At 40.6% G+C, this 24,872-nt stretch overlaps 1 protein-coding gene across 1 annotated transcript in view; it reads left to right on the top strand.

Moving 5' to 3' along the window:
• MTSS1 (MTSS I-BAR domain containing 1) overlaps positions 1-24,872 on the top strand; it is a 155,585-nt gene that overhangs the window by 1,449 nt on the left and 129,264 nt on the right. The window contains 1 exon segment of the mRNA XM_083357612.1: positions 17,514-17,575. Within this exon segment, the coding sequence (XP_083213738.1) occupies positions 17,514-17,575 (62 nt within the window).

Here is a 24,872-nt window from a genome sequence, read left to right as displayed (position 1 = left end):
GTTTTTTTGGGGGGAAAAAGACAACCTGAGTCCTTTCATGGTATGTGCTGGTTTTGTATAAAAGACGCTGGCCTGGTTTTTTTTTGTATAAGTGGCTGGCTGAGAAGTTATTCATGGAAATAGTTTTTTAGATAGTGAGAACCCAGGAAAGTCTGTCTGGGGTGACACTGAATCACTTGTTTTCTCTCTGCCTGGGTTGTGATTGTGGGGGGAAAAAATGAAAGGAGGGCACAATGAGAACACCATTGAATGAAAGGTAGGATAATAAAAAGCTAACAAATTAAAATTAAAACCAGGTGTTTTTTTAAAAAAGCTTTTTCCCAAGAGGCTGATGGAAAAAATGGTCTGTGGTCTTTCCTGCCCCAGTTCTGCTTGATTCTAGTGGACAACTTAAGTGCCCTCATTCTTATGCTGTCCTATTTGTCCACTCACCTAAATGAAATCCCTTAGTTCCTTTTGGCCAGTACTTAGACACAGCTGGACAGTGTGAGCCCAGAATTGCAGTAAAGGAAGTCACTTCAGCCATAAAATGCAATAAGTGTGACTTGTTCCCAGTGCTGTCCACAGTGAAGCCCAGTCACATTGGGCTCAAGGCTCACAGTTACCTGGCTTTTAGTTGTGAAGGGGGAAGAACCACATAGGCGAGGTGTGTTACGCATTTAAACTTTTGTGCATCTCCCTTTAAAGGCACATGAAAGATCTCTGAGCATTTGGCAAGCTGTGCCAGCCCAAGTAAACTGTAGGGAGCAAGAAGGGACAAGTAATAGTGATATAAAACAATTCCATATGGTCATGTATGTGTGGCAATACAAGGTCCATGATAGTGCCAGCTTCTGTTCAAATCCCTACGGATTAGTATAGCAAGGTTTTGTTTGCCAGGCTGCAGATCCTTAATATTTAAAACTAACTTGCATCCATTGAGGTCGAGGTGGGGTTGCAGAAATAATTCCCAGTTATTTCAGCTGAATTGCACAACTGAAAAGCTGAGATTGCAGTTGGAGAAAATGTGGAGTTTTTTTTTCTTTTTAAAAAAAGGGAAGCATGAAGCTGAAGAAATAAATAGTCAAAATTCAACTGACGGTGGCATTTTTGAATACTTAGAAGTACAGCTTTTAATAGCATGGAAGATGGATTCTTTTTATTTTCTCTCTCTGCTTCTTTTGGCAACCCCCCCTCCAGGATTTTGGAAGTGCATTGATTGGTTGAGTGGGAAGAGTCCCCATGAGCAGTGTTAATCAGACAGTGGGCCTAATTCCACTGTTTTCTTTTTTTTTAAAAAAAAAAGAACCTTTAAAACTGGATTCTTTTGTACTGCCATCTGAGCAGGTCTCTGCAGATGTTAACAGTGCTGCTTGCTTCCATAATGAATGGGAGGAAAAGTATGTCAGGAGTCTTGTCATAATGAACTCTTTGTGGTGTGGCTGAATCCCAGATCTCTCTTTGTTGAACGGCATGTAAAATCTCTGGGGAAGGAGGTCCAGAGCAAAACCTGTAATCATTTTCATTAAGTCCATTTCAGCTATGGAATTGCTTTAACAGATGCCTTCTTCCGCCAGATGGACTATAAGTAGGCAATGCTAAAAGCCGGAGCTTTTTATTCCCTTTCTTAAACAGGAAGCAACATCAGTTTGGGAAAATCTTGTTCTGTGGCTACTTGCAATTGATAGTGTGTACACCTGGAACGCCTCCACACCTGGGAGCATGTGTTTACTTATTTACTGAGGTCTGGTAACAGAAATAAATTGGAGCTACAGTAACGGAGTGCCATTTTGATCTGCATTTGTTAGGGGGAAAATTCATGGAGAAGTCAAGATTTTTGATCTGTTTTTAATCTTGTGATGTCATTTTTAGACAATATTTGCTGATACACTCCAGAAGGGGGAGCTGTGCTAGGCTCTTAGCAATTGCAGATCAGAACAGTCCTGTGGCTCCTTAAAGACAAGCAAATTTGCCACCCCATATAAACTTTTCTGGACTAGAAGTTGCCTTCTCAAATGCCCAGCCCTTTTGCTAAAGCAGGCCGTTTCCAACACATAGATCCAGCCCTACTGACTTTGCTAATTGGGGGCATGAGCAGGGCTTATTTTGGCTGTAATCCCTTGCACATATATTTGAGAGTAAGAATCATTAAATCCAGTGGGGTTTGCTTATCAGTACATGTGACACAGGAGTGAAGGACTTGACCTTTTTTTCCAGACACAGAAAAAAAAAAGAGAGAAAAAAAAGTGGATGGGTAATGGGTCAGATAATCGTACAAAAGTATTTTGAAAAGGCTGTGTGTCTGGCAATAGATTATTAGCAGGCAAATAGAAACAAAATGCAGACTCACTAGGATGCATGCTTGAACTGATGAGAGAACTTAAGATAAGATGTTTCTTTCCATGGCAGTATCAGCATTGCTTTGTTTTAACTAAATGGCTGTATGGAATTGCACAATTCTAACAAAAACCTGACATATCTGGTTTTCTATTGTCAGGCAGAGTTAGCAGGCAGCTCCTTCCTTCCCCCTCAAGCCCACTTGACCCAATCTGTTTTCAGTGAGGGCAGTCCTTTTGCTGAAATAAACATGGGCCTCTTGGATGCACTTTAAATATTTCAGAATGTAGCTTTAAATATTTGCAGGTATCCGTTCCGCCTGACGGATTGAAAACCAAAGAACCTCTAGTATTACCTGTCACAGGATACCTGTGGGGTGTAGCTTTGACAAGTCAAGGCAAGGACAAATCCTGTTGAACACCGTGTCCTGTCCAAGCTTGTTGGACATGGTTTTAACTCCTCCAGTTGAGTTATCACCTTTGCGAAATAATGGATAGATTTATCTTTGTGCAGAACAGAGGCCTCCAAACTTAAATGGCAGTAGCATGTTAATTAGGCCCTCAAAAGACTTCAGTGTCTTAAAAATTCTGATTTGTTACACTGTCCTTCTCAGTTGAAGTATTGATTTGGGTATTGGTGCCCTTTTTATCTTTTTTCTGGTACTAAAAATCTGCCAGCTGTCCACATTCTAAGTTTTCTGTTTTGGTAACAGTCTTCAGATTTCATTTTTAACCTTTCCTATTGATCCTAAATACTGACAGGTTAAGCCAGTGCTTCTCAACCTTGGCAATTTTAAGATGTGTGGACTTCAACTCCCAGCCTTATTTTCTGGGGCATTCTGGGAATTGAGGTCCACACATCTTAACAATTGATATGTTTGAGACGCACTGTGGTAAGCTGTTTTAAGATGCACAAGAAAATGTGGACAATATTTTAGCTAAAGAACCTCTGATAATTCTACTTGCTACTCACTGAATATTCTAATTTTATTGAAACAAAAAGTTTGGAAACTTTAAACATAATTTCAGATGTTACAGATCTTAAAGTAGTTTTTAGTTTAGATTAAACTAAACATTCCCTCTTTTCACAAGCTTTGTAATAGCAAATGACACTTCCAGGATTAAAAATGTCAACTATATACATATATGTACTGTGTTGAGTGAACCATCCATATATAATTTATTCAACAAGCCATGCTAGAACATGGTTGAATGTGTTGTGCAAGCTTAGGTTGAGTGCCAGCTGAAGAACTGCATTGATTATGGATTTATATGATCTGAAGAAAATCCAGAGTATTGAAAAGTAGCTACTGTCTGAAAACTTGGCAGAAATTTCATGCTCTTCTTTAAAAAACAACAACACACACCTTGAAATAATTCAAGGTTGCAGTACATTGAACTGGGATCCCCTGAACATAGAAATATACAGGTCATATGGTGTAAAGTTGTGGTAAAAATTGTCACTGAGTACATAAATTGCTGACCTCTTACGGGCACTCTAGTTCAGGCATGTGAAACTGCTGGCCCGCGGGCCGGATGCGTCACTCCGAAACTGCGCCCACCCCATTGCCGGCAATGGGGAAAAACTCGCGATATGTTGTGCGACATCGCGAATTTGACATGCCTGCTCTAGTTGGATCCCATTGCAACTTTTTTTTAAGTGTGTGAGAAAATGCTGCTTTCAATGTTTTAAACTCAACCTAGTCTCATTTTCCCAAGTTTATGTTGGATCAGGGTCAAAAGAATTCTCCCCAACATATGCAAAATCACCAAATAAGGGAAGTTTTATAGCCCAATGTGTTTTAAACATCTTTTCTTCCAAAGGCTATTTTAAGGAATAGAAAAAAGGGTTTTAGCCTGAGGGGGTAACCACTAATAAGATAAAAATGATTTGCGTCCACTCCTACATTCACTGAAAGGCAAGAGAACTTTTCACTGTGTGAATACAAAAATGTGGTTAATATTTTGTTGCCTGTCTTGTCTGCTTAACATTATGTTAGCCTATAGTTAAAGAAATAATAATTCTGGTGATAGTTACTCTGTCCTAACTCCCTTAATTAGGGTTCGTATGGGCAGGTGCATCAAAGATTGATAACTGGTTCCAACCAAATGCCCCAAAGCTGCTTTTCCAAAAGGCAAGTGGACTTTCTTGGGGTTTTTTTTCTTTTCGTTTTGCTTCTCATCCAAGAAGCTTCTTCAGTTCTGAAGTGAAGAAATGTCTTGGATGAGAAACCAAACATTTTCAAAGAAAAAAACCAAGAAAGTCCACGTGCCTTTTGGAAAAGCACCTTTGGACAACCGTGATTGAGAATCTCCATAGACATCCTAACCAAAAGTTTATGATTTTGCTTGGTGGATTCTTCTAAGCATTTGAGAACCCAGTGGTAAAAACCCACCCGTGTCCCTGTTAACACATAGTAATATTGGGAACAATGGCTCAGTCTCCATTCTTGCCTTGAGCCATATATTCTAAAGTGCATTACTTGCAACTCTGTTTTTTCTTTAAGGGTAGGGTTGAGGGGCCTTTTTACTATTTTTATTTTGTTTGAGGTCATTTTTACCTTCAACAGTCTTTTGTCTGTCTTAGCTAAATAGACCCTGATCACTGAAAAAGTATTCACTGGAATATTTTCCCCTTTGCCACTGAATGCTATTAGAACATCATTTATTTATTTATTTATTTATTTTTATTTTAATTCCATTTATATCCCGCCCTTCTCCGAAGACTCAGGGCGGCTTACAAGCTTAGCAGTAGCCTTCATTCTATGTATATGCCTGCTTATTAGGGCTTTCACACACCCCCCCCAAGCGGCATTATTATAAGAACATAGCATGGTGGTTTAATGATGAAGACTCCTGCTTCCCACTTGGAAAGTTGAGAGTTCAATCCTAGGTGATGGCAGGTATTTCTCTGCACACAAAGAACAAATTTCTGCTGTGAACTCCACATAGGCATCAGGAAGGGTATCCGGCCAGCTCAGCTCAAGTACCCTGACGCTCCCCCAAATTAAGGGATTACATGGTCGTAAATGGGGAGTTTATATATAAAAATATGAATGTACAACTAGTTCCAGAGTGAAGTTTTAATTTCATTTATTACATTAAATGAAACAATCTAACATGCGGTAGGCCAGTATAAAAACCCCTTTACGTTGGTAAATTAAATATGGACAGCTCTGCAATTTAAATTTTGGCTCCTATCATCACTGTGGAGTTCTTACCACAGGGATTGTAAAGGTACATCTTGACCCACTCAGCAGAAATTTATGGAGCCTTCTTTAGAAAAGTGGGATCATTGATGCTTATCTCCCTGGATAGATTACAAAATCATTTCTAAAATTCTGGATCTCCATTGGTCTATATATAGAGACATTGTCTTGAGAGCGAGAAAATTTAGGGCAGTAGTGAGTCTTCCCAAGAATAGCCATGCGCTCAAAATAACTCCAGGAGCTCAGCATATAATCTTTTTGAGAAACCCACAAAGCATTCCAGAATAACATCAGTTATCTGTAGGCCCAAAATTGGCATTTATGACTCCAGTATCAGGAAAGCACTGGATCAAATAGAGGTCCATGGGGCGTAGCTGGACAAAATCTATTGCTCACTCAGAAGAACATTAATGGTTATCTTAAGCACTGGATGAATCTCCATATGTCTGGATGAATACTCCACAGAATTGAATTTTGTGAATTGAAAGTGGAACTTTTTAAGCTCAATGAACATTGCACTTATCTGCCAGAGAACAAAACACAGTTCTTCACATTAAGATGCTCATGTTAGCTGCTAAGGATGACACAGAAAGACTTTTTGTCTGTGTCAGGATCTGTACTACTTTCCACTGTTGAGAGCTCTGCAGTACCAGTATTAGGGTATCTGTTCATCCACATGCAGTGGACCATCAGCCAGACAAAGATCTCAACATAAAAGCAACATAAAAGCAATCCATAAGAAGATGACTTTGATATTTTGAAACAGCCATGTCAAAGCCTGAATTGAGACCCCATGAAAGGGTGGGATCAGGGTCCCAAATGAGCTGTTCATGCCAGAACTCAAACGTGGAAGCAGATCATCACCATGGAGGAATGGATTAAAATTCAAACCAGAGACATGAATCTTCCCAATTACAAAAAAGTGTTTGCTTATCTAGTTATTACAGCAAAAGGTGGTGAACTCAGCCTGAATTTAAAGGGATTATTACCCGTTCACACTAACATGCTGTATTTTGGATGACTTGGTTTAAGAAAAAAAAAGCAACAAACAGAATTTCCGTTCATCTGGTTAACCTCTGGTAACTATAGTGGCAGAGAAAAACAAAATCTTGAAAGGGGGCAAATACTTTTTTGCGGAGCTGCAGTTATTCTCTTCTCAAACCCGTATTTTTCTTTGTTAATGCTTACTTTGGAAAAAGCTACTCTGAACACAGCAACACTTATTTTATTTATTTTATTTTATTTTAATTCCATTTATATCCCACCCTTCTCCGAAGACCCAGGGCGGCTTACAAGCTTAGCAGTAGCCTTCATTCTATGTATATGCCTGCTTATTAGGGCTTTCACACACACCCCAAGCGGCATTATTACAAAGTCAGCTTAATTGCCCCCAACAATCTGGGTCCTCATTTTACCTACCTGGGAAGGATGGAAGGCTGAGTCAACCTTGAGCCTGGTGGGACTCGAACCTGCACTAATTGCAGGCAGCTGGTGTTACTTAAGGAGGCTTGTGGACTTCAGCTCCCAGAATTCCTCAGCCAGGCACGCTTAGTATGAAACATTCAGCCTTTGCTGCATTGCAGGTAGTCCCTGACTTACAATTCATCGCTTAGTGACCATTCAGAGTTACAACAGATTCCCCCAAAGATGGTTACAACACGGATTTGAAGTTCCAATGGCCATCTCACCACCCCCACCCCTGCAGTCACTGAATCTTATTCTGGGTGCTTGGCAGTCAGCCTGCATTTACTGCTATTTGCAGCGTTTCATAGTCACTGACCAAGATTTATAGGTTGTTGGGGGGGTTTTTGCCACAAACCACCATTTACTTCCAGTTTCTGGCAGAAAATGTTGATTATGGACAATGGGTTTGCTTAACGACTGTGGCATTTGCATTGGGACCGCCACATTTTCTTTATGACCTCTGCAGTTACTTAATGACTGCTGCAAAAAAATGTTGTAAAATCAGGTCTGTCAGACCTGTTTTAACTATTGGCACAAATTATGTCTGTAATTCTGGGCTCATTTATAAGTTATAAGTCAAGGACTCCCAGTAGTTGTTATTCACAGAATCTGCAGCGTGATTTTTCACACACAGTTTATGTTCTGTTAGTATAATTATGATGCTTATAATAGTGGATGTGTTGTGTGTGTGGGGGTGTCGTCCTATATACCATTTAATTTTTAATAGCACAGAGAAACAGACACACGTATAATATATAGAGAGAGAGCAGTTGCATTTTAACAATTCACACTTTGATTTTATCACATTACATTGACCTGTCCTTATTTCTTTATTCTGCAGTTCTTTCCTCCTCCTCCTCCTCCTGGAGGAGATTTTTTTTTTTTTGCCAGCACATTGTATTGATTCAAAATACAGCTGATTGTTCACTTGTTTGTTTGTAATTATGTGCAACCAACTGGTGTTCCTTGTTCTGCATTTCTTCGCCACTATAAACAGCTGCAGTATGTTTCTTTTCAGGCTTGGAAAGAGGGGAGGAGGGGGGGGGGAAAACACCCTTCTGATTTCTCTCCTCTGATCTTGAGTGTTGATCTTGGAAACAATCAACTGAGCAGCTGTCGCACATCAGGGTTTCTTTAAACCAATGGCATTGCTGAGTAAACGGGGTTAGCTATTTTTAGATATTCGGGCAGTTGCTGTGGATGGAGGAGGCATACTCCCTAAGGAACAGAAGACAACTTCCAGAGCAAAATCTTCCCTTCTTTGCATCATGTTCTAGAACAGGGGTGGGCAACTGTGGCAATTTTACGACCTGTGGACTTCAACTCCCAGAATTCCTGGGAATCCTGCTAGGGATGCTAGTTGAGGGATTCTGGGAGTTGAAGCCCACAGGTTATAAAGTTGCCATAGTTACACACAAACACACACACGCGCGTACACACACAGACGATCTAGAAATATGGGTTTAGTTCAGCTACTATTCTACAGTCATTGTTAGCAGCTCAGGCCATTGCAACAGCTTTCGGAAATAAAGGCAGTCCTGGATTTACGGCCACAATTGGGACTAGAATTTGTTAAGTGAGTCGTGCCAGATTTTATGACCTTTTTGTGCCACAGTTTGTCACACTCGTTAAGTGAATCACCCAGTTGTTCAGTGAGTCCAGTTTGCCCCATTGACTTGGCTTGTCAGAGGTTGCCTGGGAAGTATGCAAGATTGGAAAATGCTGTTCTTAAAAGGATTTTCTTCGCTGCCGAGTCCAACATTATACCCCAAAAGAGTTTTACGCAATGAGTTTTTGCAAGGAATTCCTTGTCAATTGCTATGGGAATATATATTAGCCTTTGATAATGTTTGTGTAGTTGTACACATAGGGAAATTAATGCATGGAAAGAGGGATGCTTGATCAGATATAAGCTCTTTAATGTTGCATTGTGGCTCTGGAGGGCTCTAAAACAACTTATCTGAAGTCAGTTAAATGCATCGTACAATCATAAGACATGGCATCAGAAGCCCAGTGTTTTTTAACTTTTTTAGGATAATGGCAGAAGGATGACCCAAGTTTAGTAGCTTAAAATTATAGGTGATATAGCTAATGTTGAAAATTTTTGCATCTCTTCATCAAGCTGGATCATACCAGGATAAAATCTGTTAAAGCAAGTACTTATCAAGGAAGGCAGGCCAGATGTATTAATTAGATATTTTTAGATATTCAGGAGCTCAGCAGAGCATATGCGATGTTTCATTTTCCTAGTTTCTGCTACATCAACCCTGTGAGTCACAAATCATGGGACGTTTCATTTAATGACCAAAAGGAAAGCGAGGTTGTAAGCCGGTCATGGTCCCGTGATTTTCCAGTTGGCAGCTGCAGCACTTGTAGTCCCCAATTGAGGACTGCTTGTATAAGCCAACACATTATATTGTTGTCAGTAACATCATTGAAATTTCATGGATGGGCATTTTGCCAAATTGTTAAGAACTCTGCTTCACCTTGTGATTCCCCCCCACTCCTCAAATTGATAACTAGATGGAAAGGCATTGCGAATCGGAATTTCGTGAAAAGACAGATGGTTTAAAACAGGGGTCCCGAAACCCTGGGCTGCGGCCTACTACTGGGCCTGGCTTATTCGAATTGGGCTGTCCAAGTATTAACCTTGCTCAATAGTAGTAACTGTGAGAGGGATCTCGGAGTCTTAGTAGACAATCACTTCAATATGAGCCAGCAGTGTGCTGCAGCTGCCAAAAAAGCCAACACAGTGCTAGGCTGCATTAACAGAGGGATAGAATCAAGATCAACTGAAGTACTAATACCACTTTACAATGCTTTGGTAAGGCCACACCTGGAATACTGCATCCAGGTTTGGTCACCACGATGTAAAAAAGATGTCGAGACTCTAGAAAGGGTACAGAGAAGAGCAACCAAGATGATTAGGGGGCTGGAGGCTAAAACATATAGGGAACGGTTGCTGGAATTGGGTATGTGTAGTTTAATGAAGAGAAGGGTGAGGGGTGACATGATAGCAGTGTTCCAATATCTCAGGGGCTGCCCCAAAGAAGAGGGAGTCAAGCTATTCTCCAAAGCACCTGAAAGCAGGACAAGAAGCAACGGATGGAAACTAGTCAAGGAGAGAAGCAACCTAGAACTAAGGAGAAACTTCCTGACAGTTAGAACAATTAACCAGTGGAACAACCTGCCTCCAGAGGTGGTGAATGCTCCAACACTGGAGGTTTTTAAGAAGAGACTTGACAGCCATTTGCCTGAAATGGTATAGGGTTTCCTGCCTTAGCAAGGGGTTGGACTAGATGACCTCCAAGGTCCCTTCCAACTTTATATATTATTATTATTATTATCATTAAGTGGCTGACTGGAATGCACACACAGTTCAATTTGTGTGGGTCGGCCGCCGGCCCGCCAGTTGCATGACCCAGTTCCCCTCTCCCTTCAGCCTGCCTGCCAAGCCACAAAAGGTTGGGGGCTGCTGGTTTTAGAAGAACCATGAGAGTGGCAAATCTTTTACAGATTGGAATTTGCTCTTTGCTTTCTGTTCTGCAAGTGGCCTTTCCCCTCATTGATTGAATGAAATATTTATGCAACAAATGTCATGCAACAAAGTAAACCCATTTCTTAATCAGTGAGCAATGCACAAGTTGATGTATCTCTGTGGGCAAAGTTCTTCTGTACAACATTTTCATATGTTCAGTTTAGGTTACAAAGGTTCAAATCACCCTGCATGGTAGATTTTTCTTTGAGCAACAAGATGCTGCTTCTTAGCTGATTCATACTGGCTGGGGATTTCTGGGAGTTGAAGTCCATATCTTAAAGTTGCTGAGGTTGAGAAACGCTGGTACAGGTAATCCTTGACTTAAGACCATAATTGAGCCCAAAGTTTCCATTGGTAAGTGAAACATTTGTTAAATGACTTCCGTGCCATAGTTTTTAAGTGAATCACTGCAGTTGTTCAGTTAGTAACACGGTTGTTAAGTGAATCTGGCTTTCCCATTGATTTTGCTTGTCAGTTGGTCACACAAGGTGATCACATGCCCCCAGGATGCTGCAACTTATAAATATGAGTCAGTTGCCAAGTGTGTGAATTTTGATCATGAGAGCATGGGGACGCTGCAGCGGTCGTAAGTGTGAAAAAATAAACAATATGACTGGTTGTTTAGTGACTGTTTGAAGCTATAACGGACCTCCCAAAAGATACTTACAACTCAATTCTGAAGTTCTGGTAGCTACCCCCCATCATACGTATGGCCGTTTGCAGCATCCTGTAGTCACATGACTGATTTATGAGGGTTTTGGCCCAAGGTGGCATTTACAGGTTTTGGCAAAAATGGCCCATAGTGAACAATGGATTTGCTTAACAACCACTGCAAAACATCATAATATCGAGTTGGTCATAGGGGTGACCACATTTACAACAGTCAATGTATGACTGTAATGGGCAGGCCGTAAATCTAGGAGTACCTGGAATACATTGGAGGAAGAGGGAAGAATTGCAAATAGTCAGGTGTTAAGTAACTATAATTTTCCTTCCCAAAATTGGAAGCTATAAAGGCAGAAAAACAATTGAGGGGAGGCTTGGGTAGTATGCATGGAAACAGCTTGTTCTGCAGGAAAAATGAGTGTGCTGCTTGTGCAAACAAATAAACTTTTATTTATTTAAAATACCACCCCCCCACCCCCGCTCAGTGAATCACATGGGCAGATTTGCCCTGAGATGATCTGTCTGATTTGTGATTTCTACCCCACCTAGAGCAGATGCCTATTTAAGATAATTGTTTCTACAGCTGCAATCCACAACACATTGCCAACTCATGCAATTCTGATATCCCACTGAGGATAGCTGGCAAAAGTATAAAAAGAGGGGCTCTTTCCTTAGCATCTCTAATAAAGGAGAATATTCGTAGCTCAGGGCTGACACGCTCTCTGAGCTTGCTTGTTTTCTTGCAGAGCTTTCGTCGTTCCAGATCAGCGTAGATCGCGCAAGTCGAGCTGCATGTGTGCATGCTGGCCCACCATTCGTGCAAGGGCTGTGTGCACATACATGTGTGTGTGCCAGCCCTCGGCTTGTGCAGCCCAGTTCCCCTTACCCCCTCCCCCAGCTGGCCCAGGCCAACAATCAAGTAAACGGCCAAAGAGCCAACAGTAAACAGTCCAACCAAAGAATCTCTTAAGACCAACACTGACAGGCAAGTCGCTAGAATGGAAACTGACAGCAAACTGCATCCCATACCAGCACTGATCATGTTACCTAGTTTGGGTAATGAAAGGTCTGCAAGAAAACAAGCAAGCTCAGAGAGCAGCAAGGACCCCTTAGCATTTCTAAATAGAAGCCATATTTTAGGGGTGTGTATAATTCAGCTAGTAGGGACGTGGTGGCTCAGTGGGTTAGGACGCTGAGCTTGTCGATCAGAAGGTCGGCAGTTTGGCGGGTCGAATCCCGAGTGCCACGTAACAGAGTGAGCGCCTGTTACTTGTCCCAGCTTCTGCCAACCTAGCAGTTCGAAAGCACGTAAAAATGCAAGTAGAAAAGTAGGGACCACTACGGTGGGAAGGTAACAGCCTTCCATGCACCTTTGGCGTCTAGTCATGCCGGCCACATGACCACGGAGACGTCCTCGGACAAGCGCTGGCTCTTCGGCTTTGAAACGGAGATGAGCACCGGCCCCTAGAGTCGGAAACGACTAGCACGCATGTGCGGGGGAACCTTTACCTTTACCTTTTTATAATTCAGCTGTGGGAAGCTTTTCTTTTCCTAATTTCAGATAGCAAAGCAATTTTCTTCTCTGCTCACGAAAGAATGTGCAAGAAATTCGTGGTCAGAAAAGGCCAGGCACGAGATTAGTGCTCATGTCTTTTTGAGTCATAAAGTTTTCCTTTAAATCTCTTTTATTCCACAGTTAGGACAAACAAGCCAGAAAAATGCATTTAGGGCAACTGTATCTTTGGAGATATTGTTGCAACTCCAATTGTATATCAGCTAAATACAGTTGATTTAATTTAATCAAGGTTGTGTAAATTCAAGACTAATTGAATCATAGCAATTAACCTGAATTAGTTATCTCTCAATCATCCACACGGGATGAATTCATCTCCATTTTAACCTGTTTGGTTGCTTTAATAGCTTATGGCTAATAAGAATTTTTTGATCTTTAAATTTAATACAGAGGGATAGAAAATAAGTAAATTATTGTAGGGTAATTTATTTGGAGTAAAAGATTGTGATGTGCATAACAGCATAGCTGATAGGTTTAGAAAACAAAGTGGGGGGAAAAAAAGCAACATTCTACATACATCTACAGTTCTAGTACAACTAACTGAAATAAGAGCCTTCTTTTAACCTAATTAGGATGGTATGTTTTTTAAACCTTGGTATTTACAATGTGATAATATTCCTTGACATTAGGATTATGCTAGTGCAACCATTCTCAAATTGGTGTTCTTCAGAAAGTTTTCATTTAGCATATTTAAATAAGATTGTTTTCTTAATGACGAATGTCAATATTCCTTTGGTTTTAGACATGTTTCTTCCTGTTTCAGAAGAAGATGACTTGAGTAGTACTTAATCAAAATACAGGTTAGGGGTGAAAAACCTGAGCCCATCAAATGTTTGGTGGCAATAGGTAGCATTGCCCTTTTCATTTGTTATTTTGTTCGAGGTTGAGTTTTGAATCACCTGACATTTGAGTCATCTGATTTTGGTTTGAGAGAGAATAATTGCTATATTAGGTTGCATGTGTTATTTCCACCTGGATTTTCTTTCTCAAGTGAACATAATGAAAATGCATGTTAACTATGAAGAGAAGCAGAAAATTGCATTGTAGTATAATGAATAAGAGATTAATCTTCTGTTTGATTGATTGGAAGAATTATCACAGCCAGTTGGCACTTGTTAAGTGAAGGGGATAAAACAAAGAATCATAAAGCTGGAAAGACCTTGGAGGTCTTCTAGTCCAGCCCCCTACTCAAGGCGACATCCTTTTGCCATTGCACTCAAAAATTTTTTTAAAAAAAACTCCAGGGATGGAGCACCCACAGCTCCAGGAGGCAAGCAACTCCATTGATTAATTGTTCTCACTATTAGGAAATTTCTCCTTAGTTCTAAGTTGGATCTCTCTTTAACAAGTTTTCACCCATTACTTCTTGTCCCACCCTCTGGTGCTTTGGAGCATAAGTCAATCCCCTCATCTCTGTGACAGCTTCTCGAGTACTGGATGATATTGTTAAGCGAATGGGAGGATGTTGCAATAGATTTGTAAGAATCTAGGTTTTCCTTTTTTTGCCTGGAAGAAAATGTCTATACACCTACATTGATACCTACAAAGCCCCCTCTTCATTATGTATGCTAAGTGTGCGGTTGACATAGTTGTCCAGTTTATGAGCAGCAGAGCAAATAAGGATGCTGTGGGTGCACTTAATGTGATCCTCTGATGTTGCTGAACCTGTGGTACATTGGTTTAAGTTCTTGAGCTACAACAGGCCTGGTCAAGGTCCTAGTTTACCTCCCATCATGAAACTCAATGGGATGATCTTGGTCATCCACTCAGCTCAGCTCAATGAGTTGATGATAGGAAGCAAGGTTGGAGAAGTCTATGTGTGTTGCCTTGACTGTCAGGTAGAAAGGCAGGTTATAAATCTGAGGATTAAATAAGTAATTAGGTAAAGGATTAGACTAAATGTTATGAAATCTAATACAGTGAAAACATAGGCAAACGCTTCATGTTGTGTTAAGAAACAAAAACAGGAAGAAAAAAAAAGCCCTGACAAATGAAGTGGATGGTTTCGAAGCTCAGTGAAAATGCACCAGAGAGAGACAAGAAATCTGATAATGCCTGAATGAATTGCTGTTTTGTTTGGTGCTTGTGCTGTAAGAGGTGAGGCTGAGGCCAGAGAAGGGAGTCTTTGCCTGCTTCTTGGTACTTCAAAATCATCAACAGTTGACAGATCTTTTGCTCAGCCCAGAGTTGCTCCGATCTGGTTTCATGATTATCCAGAAGTGACTGATCCTTGACAGAATAGTGTCTCTGTTTAATGGGTCTTGCAGTGTCTCCTGGGAAAAGCGGAATGATTCAGGTGTTGTCAAATTGCCCCAGAGCAATTGCAGCCTTCTGTCAAAACCAAATCAGAGTTGGGCTGAGTTTGAGGGGAAAGGGGATTAGGAGGCTGGGAGTGGGGTTAGGAATTGACTTGCCCTCGTTGCATTTGCTCCAGACGTTGTGGTTCAAAATTTGGGTGTGGGGGAAAGAATTGTGGTTCATACTTAGAAGAATGCATTATTTTATTTATTTGATTTTTTATCCTCTTTATTATTGTTTACAAATAGCTCAGGATGGGGAACATACATAATATTCCTTCCACCTAGTTTCCCCACAACAACAGTCCTGTGAGGTGGGTTGGGCCTAGAAAAAATGACTGGTCCAAACTCACCGTCTCCTGGTGATTGGTCCAAAGTCACCAGGTCAGCTTTCATGCCCGAAGTGGGACTAGAACTCACTGTCTCCTGGTGATTGGCCTAAAGTGACCCATTCAGCTTTCATGCCTGAGGCAGAACTAAAATTCACTGTCTCCTGGTGATGGGCCTAAAGTCACCCAGCCAGCTTTTATGCCTAAGGCGGAACTAAAATTCATTGTCTCCTGGTGATGGGCCTAAAGTCACCCAGCCGGCTTTCATGCCTAAAACGAGACTAGAACTCACCGTCTCCTGGTGATTGGTCTAAAGTCACCCAGTCGGCTTTCATGCCTGAGGCGGAACTAAAATTCACTGTCTCCTGGTAATGGGCCTAGCCGACTTTCATGCCTAAAACGGGACTAGAACTCACCGTCTCCTGGTGATTGGTCTAAAGTCACCCAGCCGGCTTTCATGCATAAAACGGGACTAGAACTCACCGTCTCCTGGTGATTGGCCTAAAGTCACCCAGTCAGCTTTCATGCCTGAGGCGGAAATAAAATTCACTGTCTCCTGGTAATGGGCCTAAAGTCACCCAGCCGGCTTTCATGCCTAAAACGGGACTAGAACTCACCCTCTCCTGGTGATTGGCCCAAATTCACCTAGCCAGCTTTTATGCCTAAGGCCTGGAATAGAACTCAGTCTCCTGGTTCCTAGGCCCATAATGTTAATACTAGACCAAACTTATTCTTTCTGTCTCAAATATACCAAATAATTTTGTTTTATATGTTGAGTAACATTTAACAAAGTTGGTTAACATATAACAAGGTCTGGCTCTAGAGCCAGGCCTCTATAATGAGTTTTTCATAGTGTAATTAAATGAAGCTCCATAGAAATAATGCACTTTTTCCAAAAATTTCACTCTGTTTCCACAGCTCCTGGTGTGATATTTTTCTCCACACATTATTATAATTTCTGCAAATTTCACATCTCTTTGTACTAGAAAGCAAACGACTATGCAAGTAGGCCAGTGGGGGTTAAACTGAGGATAATTTGTCATTGCTTGTTTGTGAGTTGGGGATCCCGTTTGGGGCTGCTGCTGAGACACTTGCGCAAAACAACAGTCTGCTTTTTTGTGGGGATACTGCAATAAAATTATTTGAAAATTATTTGAGGGGTAATTGGGTCAAACAGCTTAACACTCACTCATATATACCTTTTCCTGTGTTGCTCTTTGCTGCCAGTTTAAAAATGCCACTATTAAAAATGCCACTATTAAAAATTTGTGAATACAGGTAGTTCTCGACTTATGACCGTAATTGAACCCCACAATTTTGCTCATAAGTTGGGATGTTGTAAAGCAGGTCATCACATGACAGTGTCCAATTTTATGACTTTTTGGGGGCGCCTAAAGTGAATGTAGTCATTAGCTGAACCCATTTTTATGAGGTAGTTTTTGTTGGAAACCAGAAGTAAATGTTTATTTCCATCATCAACATTGTAAATCATGGTCATGTGACTACAGGATGCTGCAAATGGCCATAAATGCAGGCAGGTTGCCAAGCACCCAAAATGCAATCATGTGACCTGGTGAGAGCAGGGACCCAGATATTTAAACTTCAAATCTGGGTTGTAAGTAATGTTTTTGAGATTGCTAAGCCAACCGGTCATAAACTGAGGACAACCTGTATCTGTATGTTTGAGAATTGGATGTCTTTCCATTATGGCTGATGATGGATTTAAAATTCCATTTAACCAGGTTCTAGCTTGGTTAGAATGAATTTTAACAATTTTCAGTTGGTGGTGTGCTGGTGTGTGAATACACTGTTTGCCCCAACCCCTTTGTAAAGTTAAAGAGAAATGGTTATTCCTAAGTAGCCTCCATTTTTATCTACTTACAGTCAAGATTAGTGTATGAATTTGATAGAAAGAAATTATTCTGTGCTGATATAAACTTGTTTTTCATCCTGGGTATTTTAAGAACAACATGATCAATATTATCTGTGTGTTTGTTTATTGCCACTGTGTATTTCTCTCTCTTTCTCTCTCTCTCTCTCTCTCTTTTGTAAATTTGCTTAACTTTTCAGAAATGGGGGGATTATTTGTAGTGATCAAAGTTTTGTCCTTTTTCTCTTCCAGGGAAGTTACCCAATTTGGGAAGATTTCATAAATAAAGCGGGGAAACTCCAGTCTCAACTTAGGTAAGCTATCCTTGTATACTGGCACGGGCAGTTTCATGTGGTAGCAGGGCCAACCTCACTGTTAAAAAAAATGGGTCTTCAAAAGTTGTAGACGTTTGTGAGCCTTAATTTGCAAGCAAAGCAGTGGAATTGGCTGTGCAAAGTTAGTTTGGGAACGGCAAGGCAGAAACATGTTCAACAATGGATTTAGTTTTAACACACTTTTAGTATTGTATTATTGGGCATAATTATTTAATTCTTTTTAATCTCTTTTTTAACTTTTGTATTTATATTTTGATATTTATTGCCCTGTACACCGCCCTGAGTCCTTCGGGAGAAGGGCGGTATAAAAATTTAATTATTATTATTATTATTATTATTATTATTATTATTATTAATAATAATAATAATAATAATAATAATAATAATAATAATAATAATAATGAAGTAGACTCCTAAAGTACCACAAAACTTGAAGTATTCTTTTTTTAGCCGTTATTTTAGAGAAAACAGGACAGGTGGTGGGTGGAATAAGGCTACTATGAATTGATTTATCCAATTTTAATGTTTATTGTTTTTAATATTTTTGACCTTTTTTTATATCGTTTTATCATGTAAGCTGCCCTAAGTTGCTTGTTAGTGAGATGGGTTGCATATAGATTTGATAAATAAATTTTATTTGCTATTACATTCTAGGGCAGGGGTGTCAAACTCAATTTCACTGAGGGCCGCATCAGCATGGCGGTTTCCCTCAGGGGGCCGGGTGGGTGTGGCCTGGGTGGGCATGGCCTACTGGGTGGGTGTGGCTAGAGTGCGTATGGCCTACTGGGTGGGCGTGGCCAGCTCTACATCGTTGGCATCAAGGGTGCCTATGGGGGCCTGGGCAGGAGCGGGACAGATCTGAGGGTCTCTGGCAGGAGGAGGGTCTCTGGGCCAGGGCCAAGGCAGTGGGGGCTGTTCCCTCCCTGTTTCCAGGATGGCTTCGCGGGCCACACGAAACCACTTCGCGGGCCGGATCCGGCCCCCGGGCCTTGTGTTTGACACGTCTGTTCTAGGGGCATGCTCCAGATGCAACAGAGTAGGTAACTTGGGGACTGAATATGGCCACAAAATTGATCATTCGTATCATATATCAGTGTTTGTACCTTTTTAATTTTTGATTATCAGGCTTTCTCTTAAGAAGGCCGTGTTAGTTTTCTTTAATCTGTTGCATTAGCCCAGGGGTAGGCAACCTTGGCTCTTTTATGACTCGTGGACTTCAACTCCCAGAATTCCTGAGCCAGCCATGCTGAGGGAAAAGGGAGAGTTTCCAAGCTGAGCCATGCTGGCTCAGGAATTCTGGGAGGTTGAAATCCACGAGTCATAAAAGAGCCAAGGTTGCCTACCCCTGCATTAGCCTAAGGGGCTTAACCAATTTTCTAAGCATGGATTGTTTAACCATGCCTTGCTAACTAAACCACAGTTAACATGCTTAGACATTTATTGTCACTGTCTAAGATATCCATTCATTGTAGTTTATTAACTACATTGCATTTAACATACGAAAGCATTTTGTAAAAGCTGAGCAGGCAGACACCGCAGAAAGGAATTTAAAAGATTTTACATCTGAGTAATGCTGACTGGTTGGGTTTAAAATTAAAGGTATTTAAATTGACAGTCTAAGTTAAAGGAAAATGTTATAAAGCTAATAGAAGAGAATATTTTATCTCAGGGTTGAACTGCGGGGTACATGGTACTCTTTGAACCTGATCGTTTTTTGTAGACATTTCATTACCCAAGTAGACAATATCATCAGTGCACTGATGATGTTGCCTAGTTGAGTAATGAAACATCTGCAAGAAAACAAGCTTAGAGAATACCAGAATCCCACAATGATAAAGCTTCTAGGCATATTGATCCTTGTTTGATGCATGTAATGCCTTACAGAATCTTTTTGTATCTTAATTGTCAGTAAAACTGATCTTTTTCCCAGCTGGCCACTGGGAACTAAAAATTAGAGAGGAATGAATTATGCAGTTAGTGAATAACAGGCATATCTGCCTTATATCCTGTTTTTATGAGGATTTAAATGCTTTAACACCAAAAAAGGAAAGGAAAAGAAACCGGTGGCAAAATCTGGAATATTACTTGCTCCCTGGAATTTATTTTCCCTAGCCAAAAAATCTAAAAGAGTTGGACGAAGCCATGCAGACTGGTTAGTGCAGGAATCAGAATGGAAAACTTCCAGACATATGACTCCGCCAGCCTCTTGTGAAGAAGAAGCTACTGTTAAATTATTCTTTCACTTATTTTTTTTTAATGTTGGAAAACTACTAATTCTGTCTGGGAAAGTGTAACTTTATTTAGAACGAGTGGTCGAGAATGCTAATGGAACAACTTTAATTGATGTGAGAAGCCAGTTGTTTCTACTAATAAAGGATTACATGTGAGAAATAGTTATGGATTGGCAGCTATTTTAGAGGGAGGGAAAGAACATGGGAGCTAACGTAAAGTAGTAGTTAACTTATTCTATCAGGCTAACCAAGGTTTCTAGTTCATCATCAGTCTTGGGAACTTTGGTCTAGTCCTTTTGCTCAATTGACCTCACAGAGTTACTGTGCTCGTTATCATTAACTCATATGGGTATGTGTAGTTTAATGAAGAGAAGGGTGACATGATAGCAGTGTTCCAATATCTCAGGGGCTGCCACAAAGAAGAGGGAGCCAAGTTATTCTCCAAAGCACCTGAAAACAGGACAAGAAGCAATGGATGGAAACTAGTCAAGGAGAGAAGCAACCTAGAACTAAGGAGAAACTTCCTGACAGTTAGAACAATCAACCAGTGGAACAACCTACCTCCAGAGGTGGTGAATGCTCCAACACTGGAAGATTTAAGAAGAGACTGGACAGTCATTTGTCTGAAATGGTATAGGGTTTCCTGCCTGAGCAGGGGGTTGGACTAGATGACCTCCAAGGTCCCTTCCAACTTCTTCTTCTTCTTCTTCTTCTTCTTCTTCTTCTTCTTCTTCTTCTTCTTCTTCTTCTTCTTCTTCTTCTTCTTCTTCTTCTTATTATTATTATTATTATTATTATTATTATTATTATTATTATTATTTGGGGAAGCTTGGAAATTGAAGAGGACCACAAAGATTGCATGTCTATGAAGATTCTCAAACATCCAGGACATGGTTGTCCCAAAGGTGCTTTTTCCAAAAGGCAACTGGATGTTCTTGGTTTTTTTCTTTGAAAATGTTTCGCTTCTCATCCAAGAAGCTTCTTCAGAACTGTTCTTCAGAACTAAAGAAGCTTCTTGGATAAGAAGTGAAATGTTTTCAAGAAAATCCAGTTGCCTTTTGGAAAAAGCACGTCTGGGACAAGAAGATGGCATGTTTTTTTTCTACACCTACTTTTTTCCTCTCCAAATAGTCTCCAGGACTTTGTAATTCTTGGCAACATTTTTGGAATTGGTTTATCCTTGCCTTCTCCTTGGAATTACAACTAAGCAATTGACCTGAAGTCACCGACTGACTGGCTTTGAGCCTAAGGCAGGGCTAGAACTCACAGTCTCCTGGTTTCTAGCCAATTCTTTAACCACATCACCAAACTGGCTCTCCTTTTTTTAAAACTTGTACTACAGAGCAAAAAGAACACGTGGCTGTGAGAAAAGAGAACTAGGAGAAGGAGAAGCCAAACTTGTGATTTACAGGCTGAGTAAAAGAAGCTTCTTTAGTTCTGAAGAACAGTTCTGAAGAAGCTTCTTGGATGAGAAGAGAAACATTTTCAAAGAAAAAAACCAAAAACTGAGGTTTTTACTGGAAAAGAGTTATTTGGTTTGGGTGTGCTCTTTGCTGAAAAAAAGAAAGCAAATAGCGATTAGTATACTTGTAGTATAGTTACAGTAGTTTGCTGTGGTGACAAGTTGTAAAGGGGAACCTGTAAAATTGAAATGAAAGTCCGTGACAGAAATGAAGCCACAAGAATTTCCTCTTGCTAAAGGAAGATTTGATACCAATTGAAGCACACTAATTTTATGAATCCTCTGGTTATATCCAGGATTGTATAATCATTACTGGCATGGGTTCACATATAATTGATGGTTGGGGGAAATATGCTGACTGTAAACTGCTTAGAGAGTGCTATAAAGCACTCTGAAGTGGTATATAAGTCTTAAGTGCTATTGCTATTCTGAGCTATCATGAGCTTGTTAGGTTTGACGTTAGTGTGTTCTTGGCCTGAGCAAAGATCCAGGGTCAAAAGAGAAAATGTGATTTTGTGTGTGTGATTTTGTGTGTGTGTGTGTGTGTGCATGTGTGTGTGTGTGCATGGGGCACACACATCGCACCTGTTGAAAAAACTTTCAGAAGCTTCCTGTTTCTGTACTGGCACAGCTGCTTAGTACAGAGTTCCCCAACCTTGTGGACCAGCAAGGGGGGGGGAGGAGTGAGCAGCAGGCATGCACACAGGTGCATCTCCATTTGCACGAGCGGCAGGAGTGTGCATGGATACAATTGCCCGTTGCTCACACCAGTGGGGATGCACGCTCACCCGCCACTTCCACATCCTGGTTCCGAATGGCTCAAAGCCCAGAAGTCGGCCGCTTAGTATGTATTCTTGGCTTTAGTTTAGTTTAGTTTAGTTTTATTGGATTTTTATACCGCCCTTCTCCCGAAGGACTCAGGGCGGTGAACAGGGCATATAATAAAAATACAAAAATACAAAAGTTAAAAAAAGAATTAAATTAATGCCCAAAATAAAACAATAGGAATATACAAATAATTAAAACCCTAAATTGACTCCCCATCAGGCCAGGCCAGCTTGTTCGAATAAGTGAGTCTTTAACCCGCGCCGGAAGGAGCGGAGATCCGGTGCCATCCGGAGCTCAACCGGCAGTTGATTCCACAGAGCCGGGGTGCCCACAGAGAAGGCCCTCCCCCTGGGGGCCACCAGCCGGCATTCTCTGACCGGAGGCACCCTGAGGAGGCCCTCTCTGTGGGAACGCACAGGGCGGAGGGGAGTTGATGCCGGCAGCAGGTGGTCCCCGAGGTAGAAGCATTGTTCAAGATGCACCTAACAGGTGCTTCCTGTGCATCACAAAATCATTTTTTACTTCTTGAATCCCTATTGCTGTACTTCTGCAACCTGTTAGATAAGCTGAACCATAACTCTGTTTTGTTATGCTTGAAGTAACTCTCTTTATTTGCAATTGCCTATTCTAGTTCATTTAAAAAAAAACCATCATAATAAAATCATGGTTTACTATCACTCATGAAGCTGATCCAAGCTGTAAAATGAGAAAAGCAGACATATATTGGTTAACTTCCCTTTATTCCTCAAGTTGGAGATAAGGCACTTAAAATAGCACCAAAGTTAAGCTTGCTAGCAGCTGTAAAATCTTTAGTTTTTTTTTTACTGATTTCAGGATTTTGGATTTCTTTTTTGCTTCCACCTGCTGGGTGCGTTTTCTTTTTAATTCTTCCCCAAAGTCATGCCCCAGATTCCTTAAAATTTATATTTGAACATGCAATTAATTTAAGACAAAGAGAAGAAATAGTTCAGCGTTTTTAAGTTTTAAAGATGAACAGAGACCTACTTACTCACCAAATGCCTACTATATTTAGGGAGTGTCCTTTATGTCTTATTCAAGAGAGAATCTGGGTAGCTGCTACAAAAGGGGATCATGTGACCCTGGGACACATCACATGACTATGGGGATGCTGCAGTGGTCATAAGTGTGAAAAATGGTCATAAGTCACTTTTTGCAGTGCCGTTGTAATTTCGAACAGTCAGTAAGCAAACTTGTAAGTCGAGGACTATCTGTATATGTCACTATTTTGTATCCATTTTGGGAGAGGCTAGTTTAGTTTTGTTTTTAACCCCGCCTAGTAATCTGCTGAATCCTAATTTTACATCTGAAGCAGGCCACTGTGAGTTTAGTTTAGTTTAGTTTTAGTTTTATTAGATTTCTATACCGCCCTTCTCCCTAGGGACTCAGGGCGGTTCACAGGGCATATATAAATAACAATACAAAAGTTAAAAGGAAATTAAACCAGTGCCCAGTTAAAACAACAATAATAAATACTAAAAATCAATTTAAAAACCCATATTCCCCCATCAGGCCAGACCATATGCTATGACTTATCACAGTTTCCATATGCTATGACTTATCACAAACTGAACACAGCCTGAGTTAAGATTGTTAAAACCATCTTAAAATACTTAACTCGGGACATGTCAGTGATGACTTACTTTTCCTGCTCACTAGCATCATTGTAATACATCAACATGTACTTTGACACAGGCTTCCTTGGACAGATGCATGATTCAGAGGTTTTATGGATATCCTGTTTCCCTTCTGATTTCCATCTATTCCAGAAGGAGTTTTGTTGGACTGTTTTCATGATGGGTGGTTCTCTAGGATTTATTTTGCATTTCGATGTTCCTCGTGATATTCAATATTGTGTTGCCTCGGGAAGTTGTAGAGGACATCTAAAGTGCTCTAACTTAAATGAAAAGAAGCTCCTCCCCCAGCTCATTTACAGAATATGAAGCTTCTTGACCAAAAAGATTGCTTGATCTGCCAGATTGGTCATCTAAGATGTAACCCTCTTACAAAGGTGAAATGTTCTGCAACTGACTCATGAGACAAGCCTGGGTAAACTCAGTGTAAATGTAAAATTTCCATTTGTAAAATATAAGCTCATCAAAGAGATCCCGAAGGTGCTTTTCCAGGAGGCAAAAAGACATTTCATTTCTCATCCAAGAAGCTTCTTCAACTCTTGACTGGATGGTGGGGAATGGAAGGGTTTATACTAGATTCCTGCAAGGAGTATAAATCCTTCCATTCCTCACCATTCAGTCAGAGCTGAAGAAGCTTCTTGGATGAGAAATGAAATGTCTTTTTTAAAAAACAACAACAACAAACCAAGGAAGTCCAGTTGCCTCATGAAAAAGCATTTTTGGGATAACTATGCCTGGAAGACTGAGAATCTCCATAGACATCATTAAAGAGCACTCCAACCTAGAACCGAGGAGGAGTTTGCTAACAGTGAGAACAATTAATCTGTTGACTCCAGACGTTCTGGGTGCTCCATCACTGGAGCTTTTCAAGAAGAGACTGGACAATTATTTTTCTAGGATTGTATAGGGTCTCTTGCCATGGCAGGGGATTGGATGGAAGGCCTCCAATCTCCCTTCCAGCCCTATTGGGCGATGTTCTAAATAGTCTTTTGGATTGATCTGCTCCCAAATCCTTGTAGGTCAGGTGTCTGCCACTTGTTTGATTGAAACAGATAGATATTTGTATGTTTCTGTTTACCTTGCTGTTATCTAAAATAAGACAA

The sequence above is a fragment of the Vipera ursinii genome (genome assembly GCF_947247035.1).
Source record: "Vipera ursinii genome assembly, chromosome: 3".
Lineage (NCBI taxonomy): Eukaryota > Metazoa > Chordata > Lepidosauria > Squamata > Viperidae > Vipera > Vipera ursinii.
This window is presented reverse-complemented; position numbering and strand designations above follow the sequence as displayed.